General features: G+C 38.0%; 1 protein-coding gene across 8 annotated transcripts in view; it reads right to left on the bottom strand.

Moving 5' to 3' along the window:
* EPB41L4A (erythrocyte membrane protein band 4.1 like 4A) overlaps positions 1-27988 on the bottom strand; it is a 124023-nt gene that overhangs the window by 72448 nt on the left and 23587 nt on the right. For 4 of the 8 annotated variants that reach the window (XM_050328391.1, XM_050328396.1, XM_050328393.1 and 1 more), the window contains exons 2-3: positions 2868-3021; positions 822-926 (exon numbers count right to left, since the gene is read on the bottom strand). In XM_050328391.1, the coding sequence (XP_050184348.1) occupies positions 822-926; positions 2868-2978 (216 nt within the window). In that variant the 5' untranslated portion in view covers positions 2979-3021. Of the gene's footprint in view, positions 1-821; positions 927-2851; positions 3022-27988 lie in introns of those variants that run through there. The other 4 variants (XM_050328395.1, XM_050328392.1, XM_050328398.1 and 1 more) reach the window with 2 other exon arrangements.

Below are 27988 nucleotides of genomic sequence, written 5' to 3' on the forward strand. Positions count from 1 at the left end.
GTCTGATCACAGAACATTGACTTCAAAAGTGTAACTTCTTGGCCTAATTCATCCATAGGCCAGGCATTATTCCCTTAATAAAAGTAAAGTGCTGTGAATACAGCACCAGTCTCTCTTGCCGAGCATCCCCAGCTCCTCACCTCTGCCTGCAATAACCCTGCACAGGCCATTTAGGGAGGTGGGGGCACTCCAGACAGTGCTGCCACAAGCCACTGCCTGCTTCAGCTGAAACACCTCAGCCTGGTTTCAATCTTCTTGTCTATTTAGGACTGTAATCTCCTGGTGGAAAAAGCCTCAGACATCTGGTGAGTCCCTGGCAAGAAGGCTCTAGAGAACATGGGCTCAAGGACACAGAGATGGTTCAGTCAGAGAGAATATGTTATTGCCAAACACACTCTAAAAGAGGCATCCAGCAAGTGTTCCAAGGGAAGCAGGCTGTGATGTGCTCAGGAACACAGCTCCCCAGACACTGCAGGGCAAAGCGAAGCTGGACAGTGTAAAACACCAAGAACTAGCTTCACAGTACACTGTTAAAGAGGAAAAAATATTGATCCTACTTTCATATAATAATTGTTAACTCTTTATACTTCCTTCGCTTAGTTTTCAACACCATTCAGTATTTGATTGTGTTCCTGTCTAAGATATTAGTGGCTATTCCAAGACTCTATCGCAAACAAATAGAGAAACTATTACTGGATACCTGTGCCAGGAAGTAGTGAAAGTTAGTGAAAGTATGACGATAGAAAGCTTTACAGGCGTTTATAGCACAACAAGGTAAATTTTATACGTGGAAAATCCGATCTGCCATGTGTTTTACTCACCGTTTGATGACTTCGGTCACAGTAGCGCAGTCCAAAGTAATCTATTTCCACCAGGTTTAAGTGACGAAATACGTAGCCCAGGACAACCGACCCTTTAGTTGACTTCTGTGGGAAAGAATTTACAGAGCCTATTCACAAAAATGCTCTGCTTTTGTCAGCTATGTGCAGTGGCATTCATGCATTCAGTTAGCTTTGTCTAAAAAAAAGAAAAAAAAAGAGGCAGTTCGCACTGCCTTTAACAAAAATTTCAGCAGTACAGATGGAAACATTTTGCCCTCATACACATTTGAACAATAATTCTGTAAAATACTGTTAGGAAGCTGGCAAGTCAGTAGTTACACAGTACAAAAAGAACAAAAAACCCCAAACAAACCCTGAAAACGGAGATCAGGAGGCAAAACTGCCCTTAAGATCTAAATCATATATCGTTAGCTGCTCTGTTACTAATCTTTGCAAAGAAGGTTTGTTTTTATTTGTTTTACTTTTAAACATTTTGATAGTAGAAGGGGGAGCAGTCCAGCACCCTGGATTGAAATAATCCTGCTGTTTCCTTGAATAGTACTTCATTAGGTGTCTACTACAGTATTTGCAAACAATGCTGGGGACCATATTGCAAACAACATTGTCCTGTTGAGAATGCATTATAAAAAGCTGTCTTCCACCTGAATGCCTTGTATTTGTCAGTTCACCTGGCAGCCAACAACACACAGATAGGAAGGTGGAGAACAATTACACAGAATGATCCCCCACCAGAATCAGTCAGGAACTTTTGACTATTACAGTCCTAAATTCCACAAGAAAATATGGACATAACTCATAATTAGGTTTTGCTTAACTGCTTCATATTTTGTAAACTACTAGATTGCAGTAAAATCACCAGAAGGATAGAAACAGGAAGAGGAACAGGGTATTGATAGCACTATTCCACTTTTTAGCCTATAAACAAATAACTACAAAATTAAAACAGTAAGGAACACTGATTTAAAAATCCTTTAACTTAGCTTTGCTGGTGAAGTATCAATCACATAACAACAGTGAAGATCTATTCTCTTTTCTTTTTGGAATGTGCATTTGGTCAGGCTTTGTAACAATAGCCACAAGGGCAGTGCCAGTTCAACCATTTCAGGTGGCCACTCACATTCAGTGCAAGCCATGACAAGGTATACCTTACATCTCTGGTAAGATGGGAATTGCATATCCATGCTATTTACCAGATTTACTATAAATCTGCTTAAACCAGGAGATTTTCTGGAAAGGTTCTCAGTGTCTAAATCCACCTTACTGGTTATTTACACTGGTTATTTAAACCACAATTACATATTCCTAAGCATGTACAGTGAGCCTTAATGATCAGCCACAAAACATAGAACAATCTAGGTAAAAACATGATTAGGGTAGGCAGAAATTCACTAAATCTCATCTTAGCAAGTTGGATAAAGCAAAGCAACACAGTGATTTTATCATCAGATTCCTCAATAGAAAACTGAATTTGGGTTGTCAGAACAAAGCAAGACAAGAATCAGCTGTAAAGTGACTATCAGGAGCACTGCAGCAAAAAAAACAGAACAAAGCAAAACACATCTTAAAAATACAAGCAATAATTAAAAATACAAGCAATAATTGTACTGCCTTGTCTTATTTTTAAAGCAATTGTTATTCCAAGAAGCAGAGGAGCACTAGTTGTCATTCATACTCTGGACTCAATGATCTTGATGGGTCCCTTCCAAATCAGCATATTCTATGATTCTGTGTCACATAAGGCAAATTACCATTTTCATTTAAACAGTACAACAATGTCTTGGAACCTAGGCATGCTAGAAACAGATACAGGAAAAGCTCTTATTTTGAGCCCTGACTCCAAACATCGCATGTAGATAAAGGAAGGCAACACTTCCTACTAGGCACTAAACATTAAAAGAACATTTTAGACAAAAGGAACTCCACCATCAGCCACTCAGAGTCAGTGGGTTTTGACATGGTTAACCACAGTGTGGACAGTAAATCCTTGCAGAAGGTATAAGAAGAATTACCTGCATCATGACTTACAGCAGACATGGAATGGGGCCCACGCAAGCCTTGCTGAGCTTCTGTGATCATGTGAAGGCCAAATATGTTAGCTTTCAATAAGCTTTCCACTCCTTGTCTGACGAGCAGCATTATTCACAGCGTCAGTTGGTTTTATTAGCAGCACGAAGAAATACTAATCAAGCCACAAAGATGAAGTAGTCAATTTCCCATTCAGGCATCTTACAATAACAGTACACATTCCTGTAATCAAAGAAGCTTAAGCCTTATAGGAGTTCGTCTTACATGACTCTTCATCAGCTTAGAATACAGCTACCCTTCTTGGCTGCAAGTCTTCTACTTCAGTCAGCTGAGGACTGCAGTACTACATATTCTAGCTACCTAAAGCTTTTGGGACAGCTTTCTTTCTGTAGACACTAAAGGTAGCATGTTTTCCCCAAGAAACACACACATTTGAAACTTGATTTAGTTGAAATTTAAGCTTCCTCTCTTTCCTTTCAGAGATAAAAGGCTTTTTAACTGCTTTTTACATATATTGCTAGGCACAAATGCCTGTCAATTTATTCTCTTGTTGCAACTCAGTCAACACTTCCACAGTGGCAGGTCCTGTGGAAACAGATGGTCCAGCTGTGAGGAAATGTTAAGCAAAATCATCCAACTTAAAATGGCTGGGGTTTCTCCACCTCTACAACAGCAAGATGCTCAGTGCTTTGGTTATCCTCAGCCAAAACAGACTGTGTGCTGTAGTCTCCACGTCTCTCTTCACCAATCCCTTTCACATCTTTCAGCAATGCCTGTGTGTGCACAAGGCAGTCCTTTGCAAGGGAACAGCCAGGATGTGAGCCAGGCCCTATCCTCACACTCTTCTAATCTCACCTTCTTTAACCTCATATTTTCCCAGCACTGATAGCACTCTTTAGGTAAAATACTGACCCTTGGAGAAACCACTGCAACCTCATTTTTAATTCAAGTTCGCATTTTAAGCCATGTGATTTCAGGGTTTCATGCCAGTAATTTGCCTCTTCAAGTCGAGTCAAGAAAGGAGTTTTGCTGATGAATGCCTAAGTGGCTATTACTTAGTCCTGAAATACATTTTTACCACATTTGTAGAAAGTTTTGCAAAATAATAAAAGTCATCTTATTTCCCCTGATAAAATTACAGCAAAACTTGAACTAAAACTATCAAAGATGTTAACAGAATTACATTCACATCCTATGGCATTGCAAAAATCACATAATCTGCCTTTCATTAAGCTCAGACTTGCTAAAGGTTTGCATTCTTAGGGGTAAACCCAAGTATATTTGAAAATATCATCAGCAATGCTTTCAAGAGAGAACAAAGAATTGTTCAAATGAGTCATAACATCTTTCTTTACATGTTAGCACTGCAGCTTCATAAACCAGAAAGGCAGGTTTCTACTGGCTAAAGAAAATCACAGGGAGAACACTCAGGAAAAGGCTGATTCAATTGCACTTTTCTTCATCAAATAGAAATTGTTCTTTTTAAAACAGTATATACAATACTACATTTTAACATAATCATATTACAGTATATTTGTACACAGAAATTCTTATCTTTCACACTGCTCATCGCTTTTTAGCTCCAGTGAAGTTTTTCTAACTGGATATTTTTAATTTACTCTCTTGTGTTCTACAGTGCAGTGGAGGTCAAATCAGAACCATGGTTGACATTAACTGAATTTAAACACAAAATGTCTGCCTCAGTAGGATGGTAGTCCCTCCCTCGAAGGAAAAGTGCTACGGGTAGTGAAGCCTCTTTTTATTAGACTAGAATAACACATTGCCTCTTTTAGTTCAAGAAGCCATCCTGAAACATTTCTCCTCAAAGTAGTTCAGTCCACAGACTCTATATCTTAAAGCCTCATAAAAGCTAAGGAACACAGAGATGAATTTATGAGCCTTCTTTCAAGAAAAGGACTTAGAACTTTGGTTGAACATAACCTCTGCCTTTTTGAGATGCCTTCCTCCATCAGAGAGTCACATCTGATGCTGAAGTTGTTATTCTGCTTATATACTGGCAAGAGATAACAGAAGAAAAGCAGAAGTTTCCTAAAACTGAACAAGGGAGTTTCTAACAGAGTATGGAAAAACAAGGAAGATGTTACAGGGGATGATACACAATCATGCTGAGCCATTCAGACACACCTGTGTAACATCTCCTGTCAAGGACAGGGTTGTGTGGGTTATGCTGCTAACAAGCCCTCCAAGCAGGAAGCACATTTGATCTTTGTCTATTCTGCCCCCGTACCTCAAGCTCAGAAAAGGCTAGCCACCCCCACAGTTTTTCACCACCTTCCTCTGACAAAAGCAGCAAAGCACAGAGCCCTGAAATCAAAGTTCTTGGTGTTTTTTAACAACACAGAATAAGGACCCCTTTCCCCCAAGGCAGTCAACCAACCAATTTGCATAACACATGTTCAAGCAGAGAAAAATCTTTAAATTAAAAATGCTAAATATGTACAAATATTCACCCAAGTAAAACACATCTTGACCTTAATTTCCAGAATGCATGTCCAAGCAGAGAAGAATTTACATTAGTGTTATTTTATATGTGCAAGCGTTCCTCAAAACAATCATGTAACAGACATAAATACTTTCAGGAAACTGAGGATTTAAAAAATGCAAACGTAATTTGCACAAAGGCTGCCCTGAGTATACACCATTCAAACGAACCATCCAAACTGTACAAATCCATCTCTGCCTCTTTCCTCATCTTTTCCTGACAACAGATATGCCAACCTGTTTTCTGAGGTTTTTTGTCTGAACTTGAAAATTTATGAATTTTTCCAAGAACTCCTTGGAAATTTATGGACACATGCACAGACCTTCCCACCCCTGCACCCAAGAATTTGATCTGATATCTGCTTTACCTGCTGGATATAACATATGACACTGAATTCTAAGTGCTGTATATTAAGATACCTGTAGACAAGTTTGTTTTCACTAATAGTCAATCTAATACATTCCAGTTAGAAAACACTATTCTAGAAAAATATCTTAAGGTGCATCATATTTTTTTTTTGTTTGTAATTATTGTATCTGTCACAAATTTATCTAGTAAGGGGTAAATTCCTTAAGAGAAGGATAGATTTCTAGGAGCATGGACTCCAGGCAGTTAAACATCTCCCTTTGTAACTACTGGCTGGAATGCACTTTGAGGCATTGCCACAGAGAGACCTATTTGACTCTGAAACATAGGAAAACAAAAGTTAAAGAAATAATATTTTAAAAATATCTGGATTATGAAAAAGCAGTTCAGTGGGCTTCTTTTCTGGGAGAGAAATATAAGCAAGTATATTTACATGATATAGCAATGCAAGTTGTACATGACACACACTATAAGAAATGCTCTAAGCAGGAATCAATGTCCAATGAATAACACAAAGGGCAAGTGGAGCAAGCAAATAAGTAATGGGAAGACAGCTAAATTTTGGATGTGTAATTAAATATTTACTAGTGCTTTAAAACTGATCTCTCATCTGCCATGAATGATATTTTTTAAAATTACAGCAACTATGCTGTTGCTACAGTTCTAGAGGAATTCTGACCATATAAATTTTATTTAAGAATCTGTTCACCAATCTATTCCCTAATATTAACATTATCCAGTTCATTAACACCTATATTCACTGTACGACAGATGAGTTAAGGTACCAACAATAATGCATTTCAAGTTTTCAAAAGAAAAGAACTTTTCTGAAGAACTGAATACCAATGAACATTTCCATCATTCTCACATACTTTGAATAATTCTACATCTAAGAAATAACCATTACAATAATAGTGAAATTTAAAAATACAGCATACAACCACTCATTTGGAATGGTTAAGATGTTGGTTACTACTGTTTTTCTCCTTTTCAAAAATACTCCTCATACATAGCCGTGTGACCTGGTGTACCTTCTGGTCAGGCAGGGGCTCTTTGTGTCCTGATTAGGGACAGAAACACACCACAAGCACCTGGAGAGGCAGAAGACAAGTACATGTGAATTGATAATGCAGGAACTTCTCATGTGCTCTCACAGATTTGTTTTAAATAGTTCCACATGAATGTGGAAGACACATCCCTTTGGACCCACCAGAAACCATGAGACAAGAGAAGGCCCTTTTCTCCAGGAAGCCGTGAGCAGTTCCGTGGTCAAACAGGGCTCTCATTATTGTGTGGTGGAAGTATTACCCTGTCAGAGAAAAGATGGTGTACTCACTTTCAACACATTCATTCCAGTTAAAGTAAGCATCTGCTGTTTTCCACGTCATGATATGGTTTCTGCAAAGTTTTTTTTCATTCATTCTTCATTCAGTCTTTCTTGAAACCTTCCTCACGTATACTTGTTGCAATTTTAAAAGTCTATTTTTATTGTTGCTTATTTTGGCATTCTTGATTTCCATTTTGTTGCCTTTTCAGCTCTTTTGCCATAGTTTTTTTCTATTTTTGTCTTACTTCCTTTATGTCTTATACTTTATTAAAGCAGTATTTCTCACGTTAATTCTGTCAATGTACATAAAAAATATGATTTTCAGAATTAATAAACAGGTACAATCTTTTTTGTTTCAATCATCTACTTCTGGTATGTTTGGTTCTATTTCTCCTCTTTGACAGATTTTGTGATTTCTGCCTATGGGCAAGGGGGAAGCACTTTAAGTACAAAAGCCTTAATTCTAACATTCCTATCTTTTCTTGTGGTCATTTATCTAATCACTTCTATTAAATTATGTGTTGGATGAATTTTTGTGGAGCATATTATGCTCATTATGCACAGCAGTTTTGGGCATAAGAATTTATAATTTAAATATGTCACTTGCTTTACTTAACTGCTTTAAGTGCAAGACTGACGGGAGAATGTCAGTAAAGCTTTAAGAAAGTGTTTAAAATTATAGGCACTTTATCAAACTGTTCAGAGATTTTATTATTACTTCAGCTGTTAAGCAAAGCAGTAATAATATTATAGTCTTATTATAAGAAGTTGGTTCAAACTATTAGCTGGTAGAATAATAAGAAGGTTTTTGTGTTGGATTGTTTGGGGTTTTTTTCAGAGTAAGAAGAATGGGAAGGAGAAAAGATCAATATACATGTTGTTTTGCCATTTCATTCAGTCAGAATGAATAGCTATACTGTCAGAGCTGAGCATACCTGCAAAAGCTTGTTTGTACAGAGCTCTACAAGACTGAACAGAAAGCAAGACACCTTCTCATGCTCTCTCTCCCTAAGCAAACTTGGTGTCCCGCTTAGCACTTGCTCTCAACCCTGGAGACTCAGATGCAAAGACATGGAAAAGACAAATAGAGGGTATATTTCTTGAAAGGACAGAGGCACCTTTTCTCCCTGGCTCTGGCGTGGGTGACTCGGGGAAAGAAGAGAGGGGAAAATACAAGATAAAAATACTAGCCCTCTCCATTAAATAAGCCTTTCCAAGCACACATATCTTCAGCACTTTTGCATCTTTCCCTCTGCAAGGTGATGTAGATTTGACCCTGATCCTTGATTTTGCAGAGCTGACCTTTCTGTGGAACAACCTCTGCCAAGGCACTTCTGAAGTCAGCTCAGGCCAAGTGTAAACCAGAGCTGTCCTCTGAAGTTGCTTCCAATATAGAGGCTCGAGATGCACAGAGTTTTCCTTGGTTGAAACAGCCACAGCCTTTACACTTTCAGGGTTCCACATGCTCCCTGGGCTTGGAGCAAAAGTGATTTTGTGAGCTGTCTTCAGGGAAGAATCACAGAGCCCCACTGCTCTTGGTGCTGGTGGGATTTGGCTGTGGCACAGTGCAGGAAGGTGAAGCCAGGGTGAAGCAGCCTCCATGAGATCCCCATGCAGGTGCTGTTCCCAAGGGACAGCATGATCCCTGTTTCCTCTAGTCAGTCCTAGGGCAGAATAGCTCTGCAGTCAGACTGCCGGCAAACGGGTATGGAGATCTCCTTTCCCACCCTGGTGCCAGGCAGCCCAGGGCTGGGATGTGATCTCCTCTTCCACCACACATCCATGGGAATCCTGCTGGACCACGGAGCCACTCATGGCTTCCTAGAGAAAAGGGTCTTCTCCTGTTTCACAGCTTCACAGACTCTGGTGAGTCCGAATGGATGTGTCTTCCACATTCATGTGGAACTATTTGAAACAAATCTGTGAGAGCACATGAGAAGTTCCTGCATTATCAATTCACATGTACTTGTCTTCTGCCTCTCCAGGTGCTTGAAGTGTGTTTCTGAAGCATCCCTAATCAGGACACACAGAGCCACTGCCTGACAAGAAAACATCATGGTGTTTTCATTTGCTGCTCTCCCTAGAAATCTATTTCTTTCCACATGTCAATTGCAAACCAGATATCTTGGTACTGAATTCGATGGTTTCTACACTGCATCCATTCAACAACTTTTTCATATATAATCATTGCATTTTATGAGTGCTTATTTTAAGATTCACCTGTGTCTGAATATATTTTCATTGAAACATACTGCTCATTTACTGTTCATATAATGATAATTTTCCACATCCCAAAATGCTTTTCCAAAATATTTTATCCCTTTAAATATTTAAAAGTTTTATTTGATGTAATTTTATTTCTCATTTTGGCTGACATTACAATATTACTTACTACTGCAGTGCTGACAGATAGAAGGCAAAGGTATACATATATTATCCTAAGAAAATGTATATACTTTTTCTGTACATCTTGAATAACTGGATTGCCATGGCGCTTCCCAGAAAACTGATCTCATCCTTCTGAAAACTTAATTCTCATTTAAATTTCTCGAAATGAACATCTGGGACTTTCTATGAAAAAAATAAAGACCGACATTTTTAAAAATACCTTCAATTTTGTTTAGTAGACATTCCCCATGAGAGCAATAGAACATACACTGTATGTAAGTCCCAGTACTTTTTTTTCTAAAAATAGTTTTCTAGATATTCTCCTTAGCAAATGTTACACAAATACACACACACACACACACACAAAGTCAAGCAGTCACGATATTTGCACCAGGACAAGAATAAGTTATCCATTATCAGGCTGTAATGGCTGCTAATGGGGAACTCTATACACCTGCATTCTCTCCTTCCCCTTCTAGAGTTTCTGCCTGTCCTGAGGAGATGCTATCCAGTGCGATACACTACATGGGGTCATATTACCATTTTACTGGCACTAGGCTGCATTCAACTTTACCAGCCTTAACTGAAAAAAACATAAAAGCCACTCCATGGGAAAGGAAGGATGCTAACAGACCTGAGGCAGCAGAGTGGGGATGAAAAGGACGTATCCATCACAGCTCCTCGCTGCTTTTCACCCTCTGACTAGTACTGCCTGGCCCCTCACACCCACACTCACAGCAAGACTGCCTCATTCAGCTGTCAGTCAATTCCTGAGTCTCTGCAGATTTCAGCCCTGCATATTTAGATGAAACAGAATCTGAGACGGGTCTTTTTTTTTTTTTTTTTAAGAATTATACTAATGCACATAAATAAACACAAAAGACAAGTGTTAAGTTCAAATAACAACATACAAAATTTATATTCAAAGCACCGACACAACCTGTAAACCATTAATTCATTCTCCTGTGTGTATGTACTGTGTCAGTGCCACCATCAATTGTTTCTCCTCCTCCCACAAGTCACACAGGACTATCACTGTCTTCTCCCTGGCATCACTGCTCATTCCTGTCTGTCAGTCGTGTGCTCCTTAATTAGATCTACCTATCTTGGCGGGGGGGGAAGGGGATGTTCCTAATCACTTCCCAGTTTCTTGTCCTTTCCTACATACTGTCTCACTCCAGACAGCACTAATAGCACCCTCCATGCTCATACTTTCTTGTCACAGACATTGCTGCTTCCCTTCGCTGACCATCCCCAAAGGTTCCTGCATATTGCAAATTTGGCCTTTATCCCTACATGAATCAAGACAGGAAATTTCTCCACAGTCCTGAACTGTGGGACAGGTAACAAAGAAACACATTTGACAGATCCAGATGCAAGGAAATTGTTTTCAGTTTTGGCGCCCAAACTCAAGCACTAGAAACACCATTACAGAGATGATGTGGTGGCCACCAGGGCCTGCTAGGGATGGTAGAGATGGAGCATCATTATAGGACTTCAGTGATAAAGGCTGAGGAAATCTCTCCTGAGAGACATATTTCAGTATTTCAAATGGGCTTATTGTGGGTATGTCTTTAAAAGAACAGAGAACAATGGATCTCTGGCATGGTGACCATGCTGACAGAAATTACCAAGTCTTTGTTTCAAGGGTTTTTCAGACAAAAGTTGTCTGGTTTTGTTTTTCTTTAACAGCCACTTTTTTTAGCATGTTTTACTCTTGAAAATAACTAAACTGATTTGAATGAAACTTTGTGAAATAACTCATCACAGAGTTCAAAACTTGATGACTGGCAAACCTACAGGCAACTCCAGTGGGGCTATGTTCTGAGACGCTTAGATGCAAAGGGGAACCAGGTTCTAAAACATTCCCATAAGTGAGATTAAGGCACAAACAAGGCCAGATGCTGAATCCCAAAATGATAATTCAACTTTATTTTATAACACAAAGGAGCAGAGAGAAAGAAGGAAGATAGAAAAGTAGGAAAAACTAAGATTAACTGTTAAAAACACAGGACAGGAGTTACCGCCACCACAGTAAGCAAGCTGGTGGATCTCTGCTGGGCTTCTTCCCTTGTAGCCTCCAAGGAACGAACCGAACTGGCAGGGTAACAGAGTGGGAGCAGCTCTTGCAGCAGTCCTCCAACAGCGCCCCAGCAGTCCCTGGCCACAGCCTTAAATACCCTGGCTGTGGTAGTCCCTGGATGCCCACTGCTGCTTCACCAGTATCCAAGCAAAGGTTGCCTGGTACCAAGATGGGCCCAGAGTGTCCAATATCTGGTTCTCCAGTCTCCAAGCAAGATCTGCCTGGCATACATTTTTTGGCAGAGTAAGTCCTTGCCGTGTTCTTGATTGCAACAACCTTTTATATCTTTTGCTAGTCTGTCTGCCTCTGATGGCTTGCTAGGTGCCTCCTGGAGCTTTTGCAAGTAACTCAGCTCCTGCAGCAGCCTAGCTGTGGAATTAAGGCTTTTTAGATTCACGCTCAAGTCAGTGGCAAAGCAGGCTCCATCTTTTAATCAGACTCCATCTTTTAATCGGCCCATTACAGGCTAACAATCCTCTCCATAGCACCTTCCATTCAGGAAGGTCCCACAAACTTATCAGACTGAATTTACAGCTATTTCCTCAGAGATTTCATTTTAAAAATCAGTATTGTTCTGAAGCAGTTCTTGAGCATGGAACTGTACCAGTAACCCAGTTATCCCCCTATGAAAAAGTAATGCACAAAATATCCTGTGTGGTTTTAAGAGAAACTGTACCCTATTTTAGTGAAGTTTTTTTTTTCCTTGTGACCTCCATTCCTTTTCCTTTCTAGTAATTAAACCTTTTGGGTAATAACTTGATGTTAATCACAGCGATTCACATTCTCACTAGTTTCTCACTGTTTACTCTTCATTTGATCCCTAAAACAGGTAGTAGATTTTGAAGTGCCCTTATATGACATGGGAAAACTGCATAAACCAGAGAACTCAATTTGCACGTTCATGTCCAAGGAACAAGGTCACCGTTCCACCAGTCATCAATCAGTAAGTGCCTACTTGCCATCAATATTGAATCTATGTGGAAAGTTTATATCCTCTAACATTATAGACATTCTTTTTCTTCAGCTTAAAAATTTCAGATATACCACAGTTTTAATTACGCATAGCAAATAAGATTTCCCATGTACTATACACCTATCTGGAAAGACAAAGCAGGATCATTTTTCTAAAACTGTGTGTGCAGCCTGCCATGATTAACTTGTAAACTCATCAATAAAATTATGACAATCTCTTTATTTTTAGTAGATCTTTAACATACCAAGGTTGTTGGGGAAAGATTTATTTAATATGAGGATAAAAAGCAAATAACTGCTATAACTTCACTTGAAACCTGTTCCTAAGCAAGGTTTTTGTTCTTTGATATGGAACCTGTAAGAAACTGAAAATTTTACACATGGTATAATATAGTATGTATGATATCCATCTACCTATCTCTCTCTCTATATATACACATATATATGAGAGTTAAACTTTTATATATGGTGGCTGCTTACCTATGTTAAAAAAAATTCCAAATAATGAAAAAAGCAACCCCTACACCATGTTACACCAAGTAACATATCTATGATAATTCTCCATGAAACAGAATATAAAGCAATTACATACATATGCAGTGTTGGATTAATTTCTTTACTCCCAGCTCATAGGTAGATTAATTCCAAGCATAGCATAAAGATCTATACAAAAATATGACACACATAATTTTACAGAACTAGATGCTTCTTTCTTCACATTTAGTATAAAACTAACAGATACATCTGTTCATTAACAAAAGCTTCAGAGATGTAAGCAGTTAATCTGTTAATGCTCATAGTCTATATATTGTGGCTCTACTGAAAAAGGCATCCTTGCAGCATCTTCAGATTCAGACTCAAGGGGTTTGTTAATAAAATGCCTCAGGCATGGTGACTTTTACTAATTGAGGTGGCTATGTGCTGTACTCTGTAAGTCCACTCATATACCTCATGCAAGAAGGAAAACAGTTTTTAAAACAGCTTTCTGAATGTAGACATGAAATCACAAACATATTTTACATCAGGGAAAAAGAAAAGCATTGGTTATTACCAAAAGACAACAAAAATCTGCTTAGAATCCACTGGTGATACGAAAATAACTCATTTAGATTTAAATCAATATTAATTTTATTACTGTCTTTTAAGGCAGAAAATTTTAAATTAATGTTAGAAATAAGATTTGAAGTCTTTGGCCTAAAATTTGCTCACTATGGAGCTACTGGAATCATGAGCTTAACCACCTTTCTTTGGACCAAAGCAGCAAACAGGTCCCAGCTACCTCCCAAAAATAAAACAGAGTAAAAACCGATGATTGCAATCAAAACAAAATAAACTATGAAACTGAAGACTGATTGTAAAAAATGTTCTGTTTAAATCACAAGCTTAGTGGTAAATCACTATTAGGGGTTATTATAACGAGTCTGCATCAGAGGAGCTCCAGTTCTGTTACAGCTGTACCCTGCCACAGAGCACCAGATAAACCTGATTGTGTTTTAAAGTGAATTAATTTAAACTATGGGATATACCCAATGCAATTCTCTCACTGCAGGCAAATCATAACATGTTCTGCAGACTAGATCATTAAATTTCAAGTAGAAAATAATTTACTTTCATTTTTAGCTTGCTCAAAATCTGCTTGGTGTATCCATTTCTGGAAGCCAAAATGATTCATCTCTGATCTGTGTTGAATACAAGACTTCTGGCAGCATAACTTTTGTTTACATTAAATACACCTTTGTGTGTGACTTGTGTCATTTGGACATGATCCTATTCACACTGAAATTCAAAAGTTAAAAAGGTAAAACTTTTGTTTGAAGACAGGAGATTCACACCCTTCAGTCGTGATCTAATTGGTTGAGGGTAAAATAACGTAGTTTGCTTAGAGTAAAACTAGCAGCATATTAAGCAGAACTAAATAAAGTAATAGCCCCTAGATTTGCCCTTGCATTTTAGTTGAGACACCATTCCTGTAAGTTTTTAAAGTCTACCACTTCATGTGGACTGCAACCATGCCTATGGCCTATCACTTTGGCTGGTAAATGAGATATGCCCAGGTAGTAATTCTTGAAGTGCTGTTACAAAGTCAGTGACTCCCATTTTCCAGTGTGAATTACTACTAAGCATCCTTCCTATAAAATATAGATTTTTAATTCTTGAATTTTGTGGTGATATAGAGTCTTAGTACAAAACTTCTCTGCTGACAATAACCACATAAAGACTGTTATATAAGACAACATCCAAAACCATATTAGAATACATATCTCTCTCAATGTACACAGTTACAATGTAAAAGTTAAATTATTTTTAAGTAACTGTACTTGTTTAAAAGCAGAGGAGGCTGGTTTGTTATTTAAAGCATCCCCCAAAATACTGATGCTTCCCAGCCACAGGAAGATCTGAAACTTCATCCCATGTAGCTAATAAAAGAAGGACAGATAGTAAGACAACAGTAAGACAACAACTGTTTCTTTCAAGTTAGAAGTAAAAAAAAAAAAAAAATACTATCCTGGTCATGAAACCTAGTTTCAAGTTCTTTTCTTAGAGATCATAAATGAATTGCACATTGAACAATGGCAAAAAAAATAAAAAATCTCCATCTGTTTGATTTTATTAGTGCAACAAGTCCTTAGAGACTCAAGACTTTTCAGTATCTTCCGCTGATACAGATTAGAAGAACTTCAACTGGGTTCACAGGATAATTCACAACACTTGTAAACACCCAATATTCAAACAACCGTAACAAAGCAGTTGGTTGTACAGTTCCAGGTGACAAATCTAAAGAAAATGTTTGAATAGGTCAGATGCACAGCTGTTAAAAAGTCAAAAACATTCTTGGTTTATTAAGCAGCAGGATACTATAGGCCTTACTATGTTTCCCTATACGTTTGCTCTCACATCTGTCAGGAAGGAGAAAAGGTGTGTAACTCCACTGTCAAAACCAAGTGGCATAACTAGGCTTCAAAATACTTCACTGTTTGACAAGTCAGCTCGTGAAAAAGCTGTTTTGACAGCACTCAACTCTTTGTGTCCTAATCCTGTATTCACTGCACAAACAAGACACTATTTAGGAAAACTATTTCACAGAAGCACTTCAACAGATAACACTTACCAAACCCAGCACTAATTTAAGACCTAACGAACTTAAACTGTAAAGTTTAAGATTTCTGTTTTATGAAAAAGGCTATTTTGTATAATTATTCCAGTAATTTATTTGAGAAACAGATGCCTCATTTAAATTAACAAGCAGAATAGATTGCCACTAGGAGTATGAAGAGGACAAATATTTCCTTCTAAGTCATTTTATAGCTATTATAATACCTATATTTGCCTGCTTTCATAAGGCAGACCCAAAGTATCTGAGAGCAGTTGGATATTCACACCCCTACAATTCTGGGACAGTTCTAGGCTGATTAAGATCAGAAGTTACACATTAAAGTCTTGGTAATTTATTGTCATCATATCTAGACAAAGTAAAGCTTTTTTCATATTATGTATGGACTGACATCAGAAAATTCATGACTATTCCTCCCTCTTAACTGGGTGCCTGAGTTATATCACACTGATTAGACCTCTTCTTCTGTAAAAATGTGAGTCTGGCCTCTCTACCAAACAAAACTTGGAATAATTCTGAAGAAAACAATTACTAAACCCACACAGATAAACAGGGTGCAACGAGGCACATTTTTGCTGGTTGTAGGCTATTCTGACTTACTAAGGAAGCACCCTTCAATGCTGAGAAGAGATTTTCAAGAACAGAAAATTGTGAGCATCTCATCAGTCTGATCTTCAATACAATATCTGGTTTAACATCACACAATACATTATTAATAAAATCAGATTAAGTGTAGTTTAGTAGAAGAACTCTAAAACAGACAGGCAGGCTAAAGTAAATGGATAGCAGATTTTTTCATTGTTTAAAGGAATATTACCAAAACGAATTCCTCTAACTCTGAACATACATCCCTTGGCATTTTTTTTTGTACTTAGGCAGTTATTACAAATCTACAGCCTAAAATTAAGACGTACAAAGGAAAAGGTTAGACCTTACAGAAAGAGGGTAGACACCTTACAGAAAGAAAACTTTCCAAACATCAGGATCAATAGAAATGGGATGATACTCAATCAGGCAAAATTGCAAGGACATGCTCTTACACACCAAAACCATACATTTCAGTTACATCTGGAATGTCACTAAGCAGAAATAAATAGAGTATAGAGGACAAAGGTGTATTAATCAAGCAGCACCACCAGCACTTGTCATGAACACCCTAAGTCAGCAGTTCACAAGACAATCAAATGCATTTCACCACCATTTTGATGTTCACCTGAAGGGCAGAGCGCTGCAAAGTGTTCTGGAACCCCTGCCACACAGACCGTCACACCAACAGGAACCCAGCAACCAGAGTTTTCCTCTCAATCAGAAGTCTCTTTCACACTACACAAGTGCTAATGTAAACGCAAGGAATGTTTGCAGCCTAACAGACATAAATTAAACATTGTAGATTAGAGAAAAGAGGAAATTATGGTAAGTTCATCCAAGTCCTGTACAAAGACAAACTGGGGGAAGTTCTGCAGAGGGACATAAAGGTAGCAGCACGAAAGGGGTACAGCAGATGGACCTACAGGTGTCTAGGAGAACTTGTCTGCACTGCAGAGAAGTCAAGGGAGGACACAGTTGCATTAAGAAACAGGGCCAGACTCTCATCAAAGTTGCTCAATAAGAAATGATCACAAGGTGCAGTAAGGGAAATTCATTACTGGAGAGTAAGTGCAAAAATAGGCCATCAACAGGTTATGGAGCCTCTGTCATCAGAGAGAGTTAAAGTTCATGTGGGAAAGATCCTGACCAATTTGCTCCAACTTGGAAGGCAGGTGAACTACATGATCTCAGAGGTTCCTTTGAATTTTAATGGTCCTATCACATAACTTAAGAGCCATACATTGCACAGTTCACAGAAGAGAGTTAATTAATGCTGCATCACTCTACATGGACTTGACCGAAATTAGACTTGAACGTGAACTCATGGAAATAGCAGTTTGGAGTAAGGATGTCAATATCTGTGGCTTTCAAAGATGTTGTAAGAAATCTCTTTCTCATCCAGAAAATATGAAAATAAATGTATACAACTGATACAACTATAAAAACTGGGGGAAAAATTGAGAGGTAGACTATAAAATTCCCAGCTCCTAAGAGATCTTGTGTAGACTTGTAGTCAACAGGCAAAATCAGTACTTTTTTATGGAAAAGGTTAAAAATGATACACTTACTGTTCTAAGATAATAAAATATTGTTTAGCCAAATGCTACACAAACTGAAAAATATTTTTAAGTGTGATAGCACATGATTAATTAATAGTGCACACACTCATAATGACTATTCTTACAAAAATACTTTATGTTCATTTTTATATTGCTTATTTTCACATAAAGGGAAAGCAGCAGTTAAAAAAAGTTACACAAAGCTCCTAGATATTAACTGCAACTCTTAATCACCGTGAGATATTCTAGTGTTAACCAGCAAGTCAGCTGAACATTAAAAGTAAACACACCAAAAGATAGATTATACATCAAGTCAGTTACACCATTAATCTCTATTTACCTATAGCACAATTTACAGAAATGCTACCTCTGAGGAGTTTCTAAAGAGAATAGTTAGAAAACTCAAGGCCAGCAGCACTTGTCATGAGTTCCTTTCAACAATTATTAACAGGAGACTCTTAGTTCCAGCAGCCTACTTTCAATAAATTACCCTGCTGCTAACAGGTCCACTTTGAAGCAATGACACAGGCATCTCAGTGACCCATATAAAGCCATTTCAAGCACAGCATTATCTGATAGCTTAGCATTAACTATAACATAAGAAAACTGACTTCACAATTCTTACTTTTACTTTTGTCTTTCATGTTTTTATTCAACCAACTAGCTACACATACCACTATGAATTATGACTGTTGAGAAGAGAAAACTTTGGTCAGCTTAAACAGAGTCAGCTATAATCACTTCTATTGTAACAGAACAATGCTTTGACTTTCCTTTGGGAAGGCAATACAAAACTGAATTTGCTTACACTTACTAACTTAACGAGGAAAGAAACCCAGTCCCAACAGAAACTGGAAATCAATCTTTCACTCGTCAGTAATTACTGCTTATAGGCTGGCAAAAAATTAAGAAAGAGTCTTGCTATTGTATACAGTAGATATGTCTGAACTTAGCACCGAGCTGTAACTGTTAATGGTGTCATCTCTCCTAATATATGTCACAGAGACAAATTTGCTGGGTTTGAATTATTACACAGATAGAGAAAAAAATGCAGTTTTTGTTAGAAGACAATTTTCTTACTAGACCTTTGCAGCTCAAGCATTTCACAGCCAAATCTGTAAATACAACAATTTTTGTCTTCTTAATGCTAAGATTATTCTTCATTCCTCATTTATATATGGAAATATATATTTGGGGTTTTTACTTTTTCCTTTTCATTTTTTCTATTTCCTTAAGGGAGAAACAAGTGCTATCTGCCTCTAAAACTCAGGCAGACCATATAGCCTCTCAGTTCAAAAGTCATCACCAAAACAACAATTGCAAGTAATTGTAATTATTTTTAGAAGTGTAAAGCAATTGTAAAATTGTAAATTTGTTAAAAGCTGGTTGTTCCAAAGGCAAGACATATTTCTTAGTTATAACAAGCAAAGTCCTATCTCAGCTATTAACATGCTAGGTACCATCACAACTGTACAAGTTTAGCATTTAAAAAGAAAGTTTCTTTCATGCCAGCTTACTCCTTAATACTTATACGCCTTTCAGGGAACATTTCCAATATTTCTTCTTCTGCAGTTTTGTACAGAAAAACATAAGAAAACATTTGTGAGCTTTGTAATTTCATGGCTCAAAACACCAAGCTCATATCCTGAAGGGAAATATTATTTCATAACCTCTGCTATATAAGTAGGTAGACAACTGATGCCTACATCAGGTTACACCTGTACACCAGTTTAAATAGATGCAATCAATTAGCATGTAAGACAATTGCATTAATAATGCTCAAGAAAAGACATTTATCCTACTGATCCTTCATTTTCCTATCTTCATAAATCTATTAGAAAGAAAATAAATTAACTCAAGATTTCAGCCCAAATCTGTGGTACTGGAAACCCAGGCTCTGTTTCAGAGAGGAATTACTGCAACAATTGGACCCCATACAGATATGTCAGCAAATCCTGATTTTAAGCTGTTTCATTAGGCATTGGTCCAATTCCTCTACAAAACAGGAGAATTGAAACAGGTCCCAATTCACAAATTATGCTGTGGATGAGAAGGTTGCCCATTAGTTGGGATTATACCATTTTCCACGGACAGTTCCACAAAGGGAATGCATTTTAAATGCAAGAATTTACTTCCAAATGTTTCAAATTATCCAGTTGAAGAATATGGAAAACTGTCATTAACAAAGCCTACTAACATTGTTGGCTTATTCATCCCTGTGGTGATGAATGTCCTGCTGCCTCATTCAGACCTCCCAAATTCTTTGAAATCCAGCCCATAAGGTCTCATGTCAGTGGCATCTCCGGATGCACCAGTCCTCCATGTCCTCCATCCAGCTCATGTGATATTGGCAGCCCACAGATCTACCTTGGGGCTGAGGAATATGCAGCAAACCTGTTGCAAGCTTGAGAAGCCCATGGCCATGCACCTGTGCCTGACAGTTGCTTGCCTCTGGCATGGGAAGTCCTGAAGCATCCCATCAGAGGAGTTTGCTACAAGCAGGGAAAAATCAGTTCTTGTTACTTGTATGCAAAACTTGACAAGTTTAGCTTCAGCCCATGCTTGCATTATCTACCCAGAAGGATAGGTGAATCAATCCTAGGCCATTTTATTTCTTTGAAATTAAAAAAAAAAAAAAATCACCGCAGGAGGTTCCAGCACCCAGTTACTGTGTATTTCAATTAAAAACTTTCAGCTTCTTTGTGAAAAAAGTAAACATTATGTAAACTACAATTTCATTCCTAATTTGCTGGCCTTTAACCAGCACAATACTTTAAACAGAAACAAGATTTTGACTGTGTGTGAAACCAAAGCCACAATACCAGGTCAAGTTCTGCTAACTCAGTCTCTAGGAGCACATTTGAACATAGAACGTCCATTTTGAGATACAATATATATGGTATTATTTAAAGAAAACACAAAAACAAAACCTACTGCTCTGTGGACTATGACATGAGCTTCACAAGTGTATGTACCTCAAACCTCACAGAGAGACCTGGACATGTCTTCATGCCTGCTACTGTCTATCATATAGTAAAAGTATTCCTTCTCACTATAAATATTAGTAACAACTTTGCAGCAGAACAGATCTCAACATATGCACTTGAATTGTAAGGCTACTAAAAAATTTTATTGTATTAGGAAGAAGCTTCATCGAAAGATATTAAAGGATACATGGCTGAATGAGTAGTCTGTGTGTTCCCACAACTACTATGACATTCAACAACTGGAAAAAAACTTACATGCTTCTACATTCAGAGTTATGAAGTAGAGAGAAGACATACTCTGTACAGCCCACCAGGATACATCTATGTCTGGTAATATAAATACAATAAATAAAGTTATAGTTAGGAATAGGAAGCCTATTTGGAGCATGGAATTACAAAATAAGAAAGCAAAAATTCAAAAAGCAAGTGCCCTTTAGTATATTAGATATGTCAGTAGACCTTGACAAATTACAGAGATGAGCAATCATCAACCATACGAAGTTCAACAAGAAAAAGTGCCGAATTCTGCACCTGGGATGGGGCAACCCTGATTTACGGATAGACTGAGGAATAAGATGTTGGAAAGCAGTGCCAGGAAATGGACCTGGGGGTCATGGTCGATGGCAAGTTGAATATGAGTGAGCAGTGCCCTGGCAGCCAGGAGGGCCAACCCTGTCCTGGGGGGCATCAGGCAAAGCATCGCCAGCTGGCCAAGGGAGGGGATTGCCCTGCTCTGCTTTGACCTGGGGTGGCCTCACCTAGAATATTGTGGCAGTTTTGGACACCACAATATAAGGAAGATATTATGCCATTAGAGGGCATCCAAAGAAGAGCAATAAAGATGGAGAAGGGTCTTGAGGGGAAGCCGTATGAGGAGCAGCTGAGGACACTTGGTCTGTTCAGCTGGAGGAGGCTGAGGGGAGAGACCTCATTGCAGTTACAGCTTATTCATAAGGGGAAGAGGAGGGGCAGACACTGATCTCTCCTCTGTAGTGACCAATGACAGGACCTGAGGGAATGGTCTGAAGCTGTGTCAGGGGAGGTTTAAGTTGGATATTAGAAAGAGATTCTTTCCCCACAGGGTGACTGAGCACTGAACAGGCTCCCTAGGGCAGTGGTCACAGCACCAAGCCTGACAGAGCTCAAGGAGCATTTCAACAACACTCTTAGGTACACAGTGTGACTCTTAGGATGTTCTGTGCAGGACCAGGAGATGGACTTATGGGTCCCTTCCAACTCAGGATACTCTATGATTCTATATTCTATCTATTAACATCTTGAATATCATAAATGCAAACAAAGCTTACAAGGTACCACATTTTCTCCATACATTAATTCACCACCCTCTGCTCTTCAGAGCTTTAAAGCTTTCATGTTGGTCACATATGCAAATAAAATATCATTAATTCATTATCAGCTTTAATTTCTCATATGTTGTTTCAAAATCTACTGACTGGAGCTTGCAGTAACAAACAATTACAAAGGTCTTACATAAATATTGGCATTTTTATCTCCATTCTTCTTTTTTTTTTTTTCCATTTTCATTAAGGGAAGAATAATATTATAACCCAATAATACTAGCAAATATAAAAAAGTAGCTATTTTACACGAAGTCTACCATGCCTTATAAAACCCTAAAAATTAAATTATCAGAAGTGTCAAAAATCTATTCCTTTTGCAACCAAATTATGGTGAATTGTATTTGAAAATGCATTAAAAGTAACAAAATAAAACTACAGATTATTAAAAGAAGCACAAATAGATCTTATAACTAGTACATTTTTAAAATGTAGCTAAGTATTTTTGAACTACATATAGCGGTAGAATAAAACTAAATGGATGAACTCAATGCTACAACTGGGGAGGGAGAACAATCATCCACCATGACTATTGCCAAGCACATCTATAACTTTTTTTTAATATTTCCATTTATCAAATACCATTACTCAGGAATATGAACAGCATTATCATAACCATTTACAATAACATATTCTTTTTCTAATTTAAGAAAAAGAGTCTGCTAATATTTTTTGTAAAAAATCTTTATTGCTATAGTTAGCAAACTTGGCTGCTTTCCAAGTTCTCTCTCGTTTCTCCACCTCAACTGGACAAAGGCTGAAAACAAGATTAAAAGCTCTTGGGTCAATATATGGATAGAGAGATTGCTCACCAATTACTGTCACGGACAAAACAAACTCAGCCTGGGGAAAGGTGATTTAATGTGTTGACAATTAAAAATGAGAGAAGGATGGTGAGAAACAACAACAAAATTAAAACACCTTCCATTTCTTCCCAGGCTTGATTTCACTTGTTTTCTGAGTCCTCTGGCTCCTGCTTTCCCCAGGTAATGCAGAGGGATGGGGAATAGGGCTTGTGCTCAGTACAAAGCAGCTCTGCTCTGCCGCTCCATCCTTCCCACTTTTCCCTTGCTCCCTTCACAGCAGCCACCCCTGAACACCCCTGCTACAAAAACCTTGCCATGTAAACCCAGTGCAATCATGTAAATAGGTTACAGAATAATCCTTGCAGAGTCTAATTAGATAGTGTTCAATACCAATATGATTCTGGAGGGTAGGAGGAGAAAAAACTGTTTAGAAGTTTTTTAACATTTCAGCTCTAGCATCATATGTAATATTTCATATGTAACGTTTTCTTCACCAACATAATTAACTCCAGTAAGGGGAAAAAAATTAAAATCAACAATTTGCTTTGTATAAAATAAATTGGTATTATGATAGGGATCTGTTTTTCACACATACATACACTCAAAATTTGTAGCCTATTGTGACTGCAACTCTGTACTGGAGATGTCTGGCAGTTATAAGAAGTAAATCTACCCTAAATATTTAAAAGTAATACTATAAAAATACTAACAAACTAGCAATTAAATTAAATTTAAAAATGCTGTGAATTATATATCCCAAAATACAATTTCTAGTAGATAACTGTCTTCTAGGTTCAAGCAGAATTTTTGCAACAGGTTTCCAATTACCTGTAAGGTAATATAAAACCACCCTAGTAAAATTTGTAGGCATTCCAAAAATCACTAAAGTGATAAATAATGAGGAAAGCCAGTTATTGGTGAAAATAATCCGAGTCACTTGGTTAGACAGGCTCTCTGAAAACACACATTGTAACAACTGCAAAGGGCAAAGTCATCCATAAAAAGAAAATTACACCAATTTTATGAAGTAAGGTTTGTATCCTGAAAAGCTGCAGCTCTGAATGGAATTTGGGCATCACCATGAATAAGCAAGTGAACATGAGCTCACAGTGGTGGAGTTATTAAATGGGGGCAGGGAGAGACTGAAACAGCCCTGTGAACTCCTGCTCCATGTATCCAGGTAGGATGGTGACAACACTTCAATATAATTGAATAAACAGGATTAGTTCTTTGCCTCTATACTTCAAGAAATTCAAAATGGTTCAGATGATGATTTTAAAAAAATCTAAACTCTGGAAAATGTGTCATTTGGGAGGAGAGAAAGAATTTTGACATTTCAGTGTATCAGAAAGGAATTAAAGGTCTGTGCCTCCCAGTATCAACACAAGGAATATATATATGTGACAGATGGCTTTTTAAGAAAAGAAGACAGAGTAAGTTCAAATAGATAAAAGATATCTACACAAATTTGCAGTACACATTTAAAAAAAAATTTCACAGTGACTATAACAAACATGTCAAACAACCTAACAAGTGATATGGTAATTCTTAATTTGAAACCTTACATTCTCATCACTGCCTTTTTTTCAAATTGAGCACAAATTTCTGGAGAGGCAGTACAGCACATATTTAAATTATCAGCAACTAATGAAGACAGAATTATCCTGAGTCAGGACTGATACAAGGATATCACCCTAAAAAGAAGTACTTACTGCAGTTACTGATTGCAGCTCCAGTGGGGGATGTCTGGCTGTCTATAAACATAACAGAAGCACATATATTTCAAAGCCTGGACATTTGATTCACTTGTTCATCTTTCCAGTTTCCTCAAAGCACTGCCAGCTGCATTCATCCACCAACAGTTGCCAGCACCAGTAACAATAAACCTCCTGACTTCTCGTTCTGCTAATGGACATCAACCACACCGAGCTGCAAAACATTCTTTGTTTGAGGGCATTTCCCAGAGTACATTTTCTTTTAGCAAGTATCACGCTCCACACATACCAAGATAAATGGTTTCCACTACACTCTTGGTATTATTCCCCTTCACTTATTTCTTACCACTCCCTTTGCACACAAGGCGTTTCCCTCTCACCCTTGCTTACATCCCTGTGCCCACTCCCACCTCTTCTCCACTCACAGCAGAGTCCGGCAGACCCTCCTGAACCCTCCCCTCCTACCCAGGGCTGCAACCTGCACCTGCTTCTCCACTGCTACACTCAGCTTATAAATGTTTACATTAAGATTTATGAGCTTATGTTGGGGTAAGAGGAGGGCACAGAATCAATTATGTGGGTGTGGCTTCATTGAAGTTCTGGAGTAGAAATGGAAAAAGAGGGAAGGGTAGAATTTATGAATGTAGACATGTTCTGTCAAACACTGTTAGCTAAAGCAGAAGTGTTTCTTCTAGATTAAATTCCATTTCCCTTATAAAACCATGAACACCCTACATTATTACCCCTTCCTTGGGGGAGCAGAAGGGCTCATTGCCAGTCAAACTCTCCATAATCCTTCTGAATAGCAGTGCTAGGGTTTCAGGGACACATTATCATGTTGGAGGGGAGTAGCACAGAGCAGTGAAATTCTGAAGTGAAAAAATTCTGTGATGCAGGAGTTAATTTTTTTTTCTCTGCCCAGAAAGGGTGAAAAGACACTACTGGCTGGAAAACCTTTACTTCCCTTAAATCAAAGTATTGGCTCTGGTGATACTCTATACTAGATATACTAGTCTTTTTGTTCATAGCAAGAAAACAGCACTGTATGCAAATGCTGATGGATAAAAAGCGCTCTCAAATAAGCCAGAACAATGCAAAAGGGCTGGAAAAATTACTTCTATATTCCATTGCAATTGCTATGTCAATAGATATCCTGAAGCTCTGGGATTCATTAAATTAAGGGCAAAATAACAGACAAACATGACAGCAGCTCAAGAAAACAGTAATTTCATTCCAGGTATAAAGAAATATTCTAATGCATTTTGTCTGAAAGAAGACAAATGCCAATTTTTAAGCACTTAGCTTTCTTGGTGTTCTTTCGCCAGACAGGCTGTTCTGTCATATCTGTCTCTGCAGGTCTATGAAACTATATAAGCCAGCAAAAATGAGCTAAAAGATGGACAGTTTTACATAATAATTGCTCCAAATTTGAAGCTGCATTGAAATTAGCACTTAGAGCAGAAACAAAATCCTTTTCCTTCACAGTGATGGGGGCTTTTCCATTTCAATTTGACACAGTCTGCCAAAAAAGGCACTGAATTTTCTTCTTATGGAAGCTTCTAAAAAATTAAGAATGTAAAGAATTACTAAATTCTTTAAAATAAATAAACAGAAGCAGTTTCTGAGCTGATAGTTTCAGACTTCTCTCTCTCTGACAGGTTTCTGTATCTGTATTTCACTCACATTTATTTGTCTATGTAATACCAGAACCCACAAACTCCATGTTCACAATTGTTTAGTAAGTCAGACACAAAATACTCTGAGATTTAAAGTGTCACACTTTGACTTACATATGCAATCTTACATATGCAACTTAACTTGTCATGATTGATTTGAAAGCTAGATAATGGATACTTTAAAATGGCCTTATGCTTTTCAAAAAAGAAGTAAACAACCAGGAAGATAATGGATTTTAGTTTAAAACTGAATGGAAACTAATTGTACAAATGCTATTTGGATTCATTAAAGGGGGTGGCTTTGTTAACTGCCATCAGATCTAAGTTCCTTCCAAACATTTCTGACCTCTTCTAGGTAAAAAACCATTCCTCCTTCTTTCACCTTGCAGATACAGTCATGGCTACACAACTCACCTGGCAGGTAAGCCACACTCAGCTGGGAAGCCCTGGAAACAGCAGCAATTACTAGTATTAGCTGTTTTCAACCAACCAAGTTATACTGATTACTCTTTTTATGTGAAGGTTAATAATAGACATGGATGCATTTTGAAAGGAATAAGATGAAGAGTACCCTTTTGTGGGATCTCTCTGGCTGAGTGAATAAGAAAATGAACTCTTGCTTCAAAGCCCTGTGCCTGAGACCAAAAGATGAGCTGTACTGAAAGCAGTCATGCATTAGGCTTCCTGTACTGATAAGCAACATAACACCAACAAAGATGACTTTCAACCCTACAGTCTGTTTTCTTAAAGTAAGCCTTTCTTATTCCTGCTATAAACTGGAAAGAGGATGGGCAGCAACTGGAAGGGTGGGTGTCCCTGGAGCTGCAATCCAGAAGGAGAGAGCCTAAGATGCACTAAATGGAAGCAGAGCAAAAGAGCAGAAATAGGCAGAAGGAGAGAGAGAACAGCTCCTTTTTCATTCCCACGACAAATACTGTGCCATGTGTGAAATAAGAAGCACCATTCAGCTCTGCCTTCTCCTGCCTAACACGGAGGGAAGCACAAAAATCTGCCTTCAGGAAGCAGCTCATGAGCTTTGCATGTCCTGTGTGCCCCATCCATCTATTCTCACCCTGTTGAGAGACTCCAGTTGTGAAATCGTTGGTTCTACAGAACCATCCTCAGATCATACACAACACAGAGAGAAAGACACGTGAGCAACCAAGGAGACAGGATGAAGAAAACACACACACTCACAACATCTAATAAAAACAGAGTAAAAGGAAAAAGGTAAGAAAAGAGCATGGATGAAATAGGAAACAAACAGCAACAAAAGCACACTGCTAAAAATCTCAGAAAATTGCCTGTCAGACATCAATTTATTACACATTTTGTCCATATCTGGGTTTAAAAGAATAATTTCTACTTCCTCTTGGATACTGCATGTAAGTCTAATTACAGAACACTCCCATGCAGGTGAAGTACATAGCATGCAGCCTGGATTGGCTTTATACTTCCATCATACTGTTTATTACCTACAAGGCAAAAATCCCACACCTTCTTCAGTCCCTACCTACTCCATGACTTGCTGCTATTACAGAGGTGAAAGAGTAAGCTGCTTTAGTATTTCACAAACAGAATATAGGACAGAGTAATTTGTGGGAAGTAATCTAGAAACAGAGGCTTTTCATCAGTTCCTGTTGGGCCAAGTAGGGATAAGGGAAAAAATCTAATTTTGCTG

Source organism: Myiozetetes cayanensis, unplaced genomic scaffold (genome assembly GCF_022539395.1).
Source record: "Myiozetetes cayanensis isolate MyiCay16 unplaced genomic scaffold, myiCay2020 scf4, whole genome shotgun sequence".
NCBI classification, from domain to species: domain Eukaryota; kingdom Metazoa; phylum Chordata; class Aves; order Passeriformes; family Tyrannidae; genus Myiozetetes; species Myiozetetes cayanensis.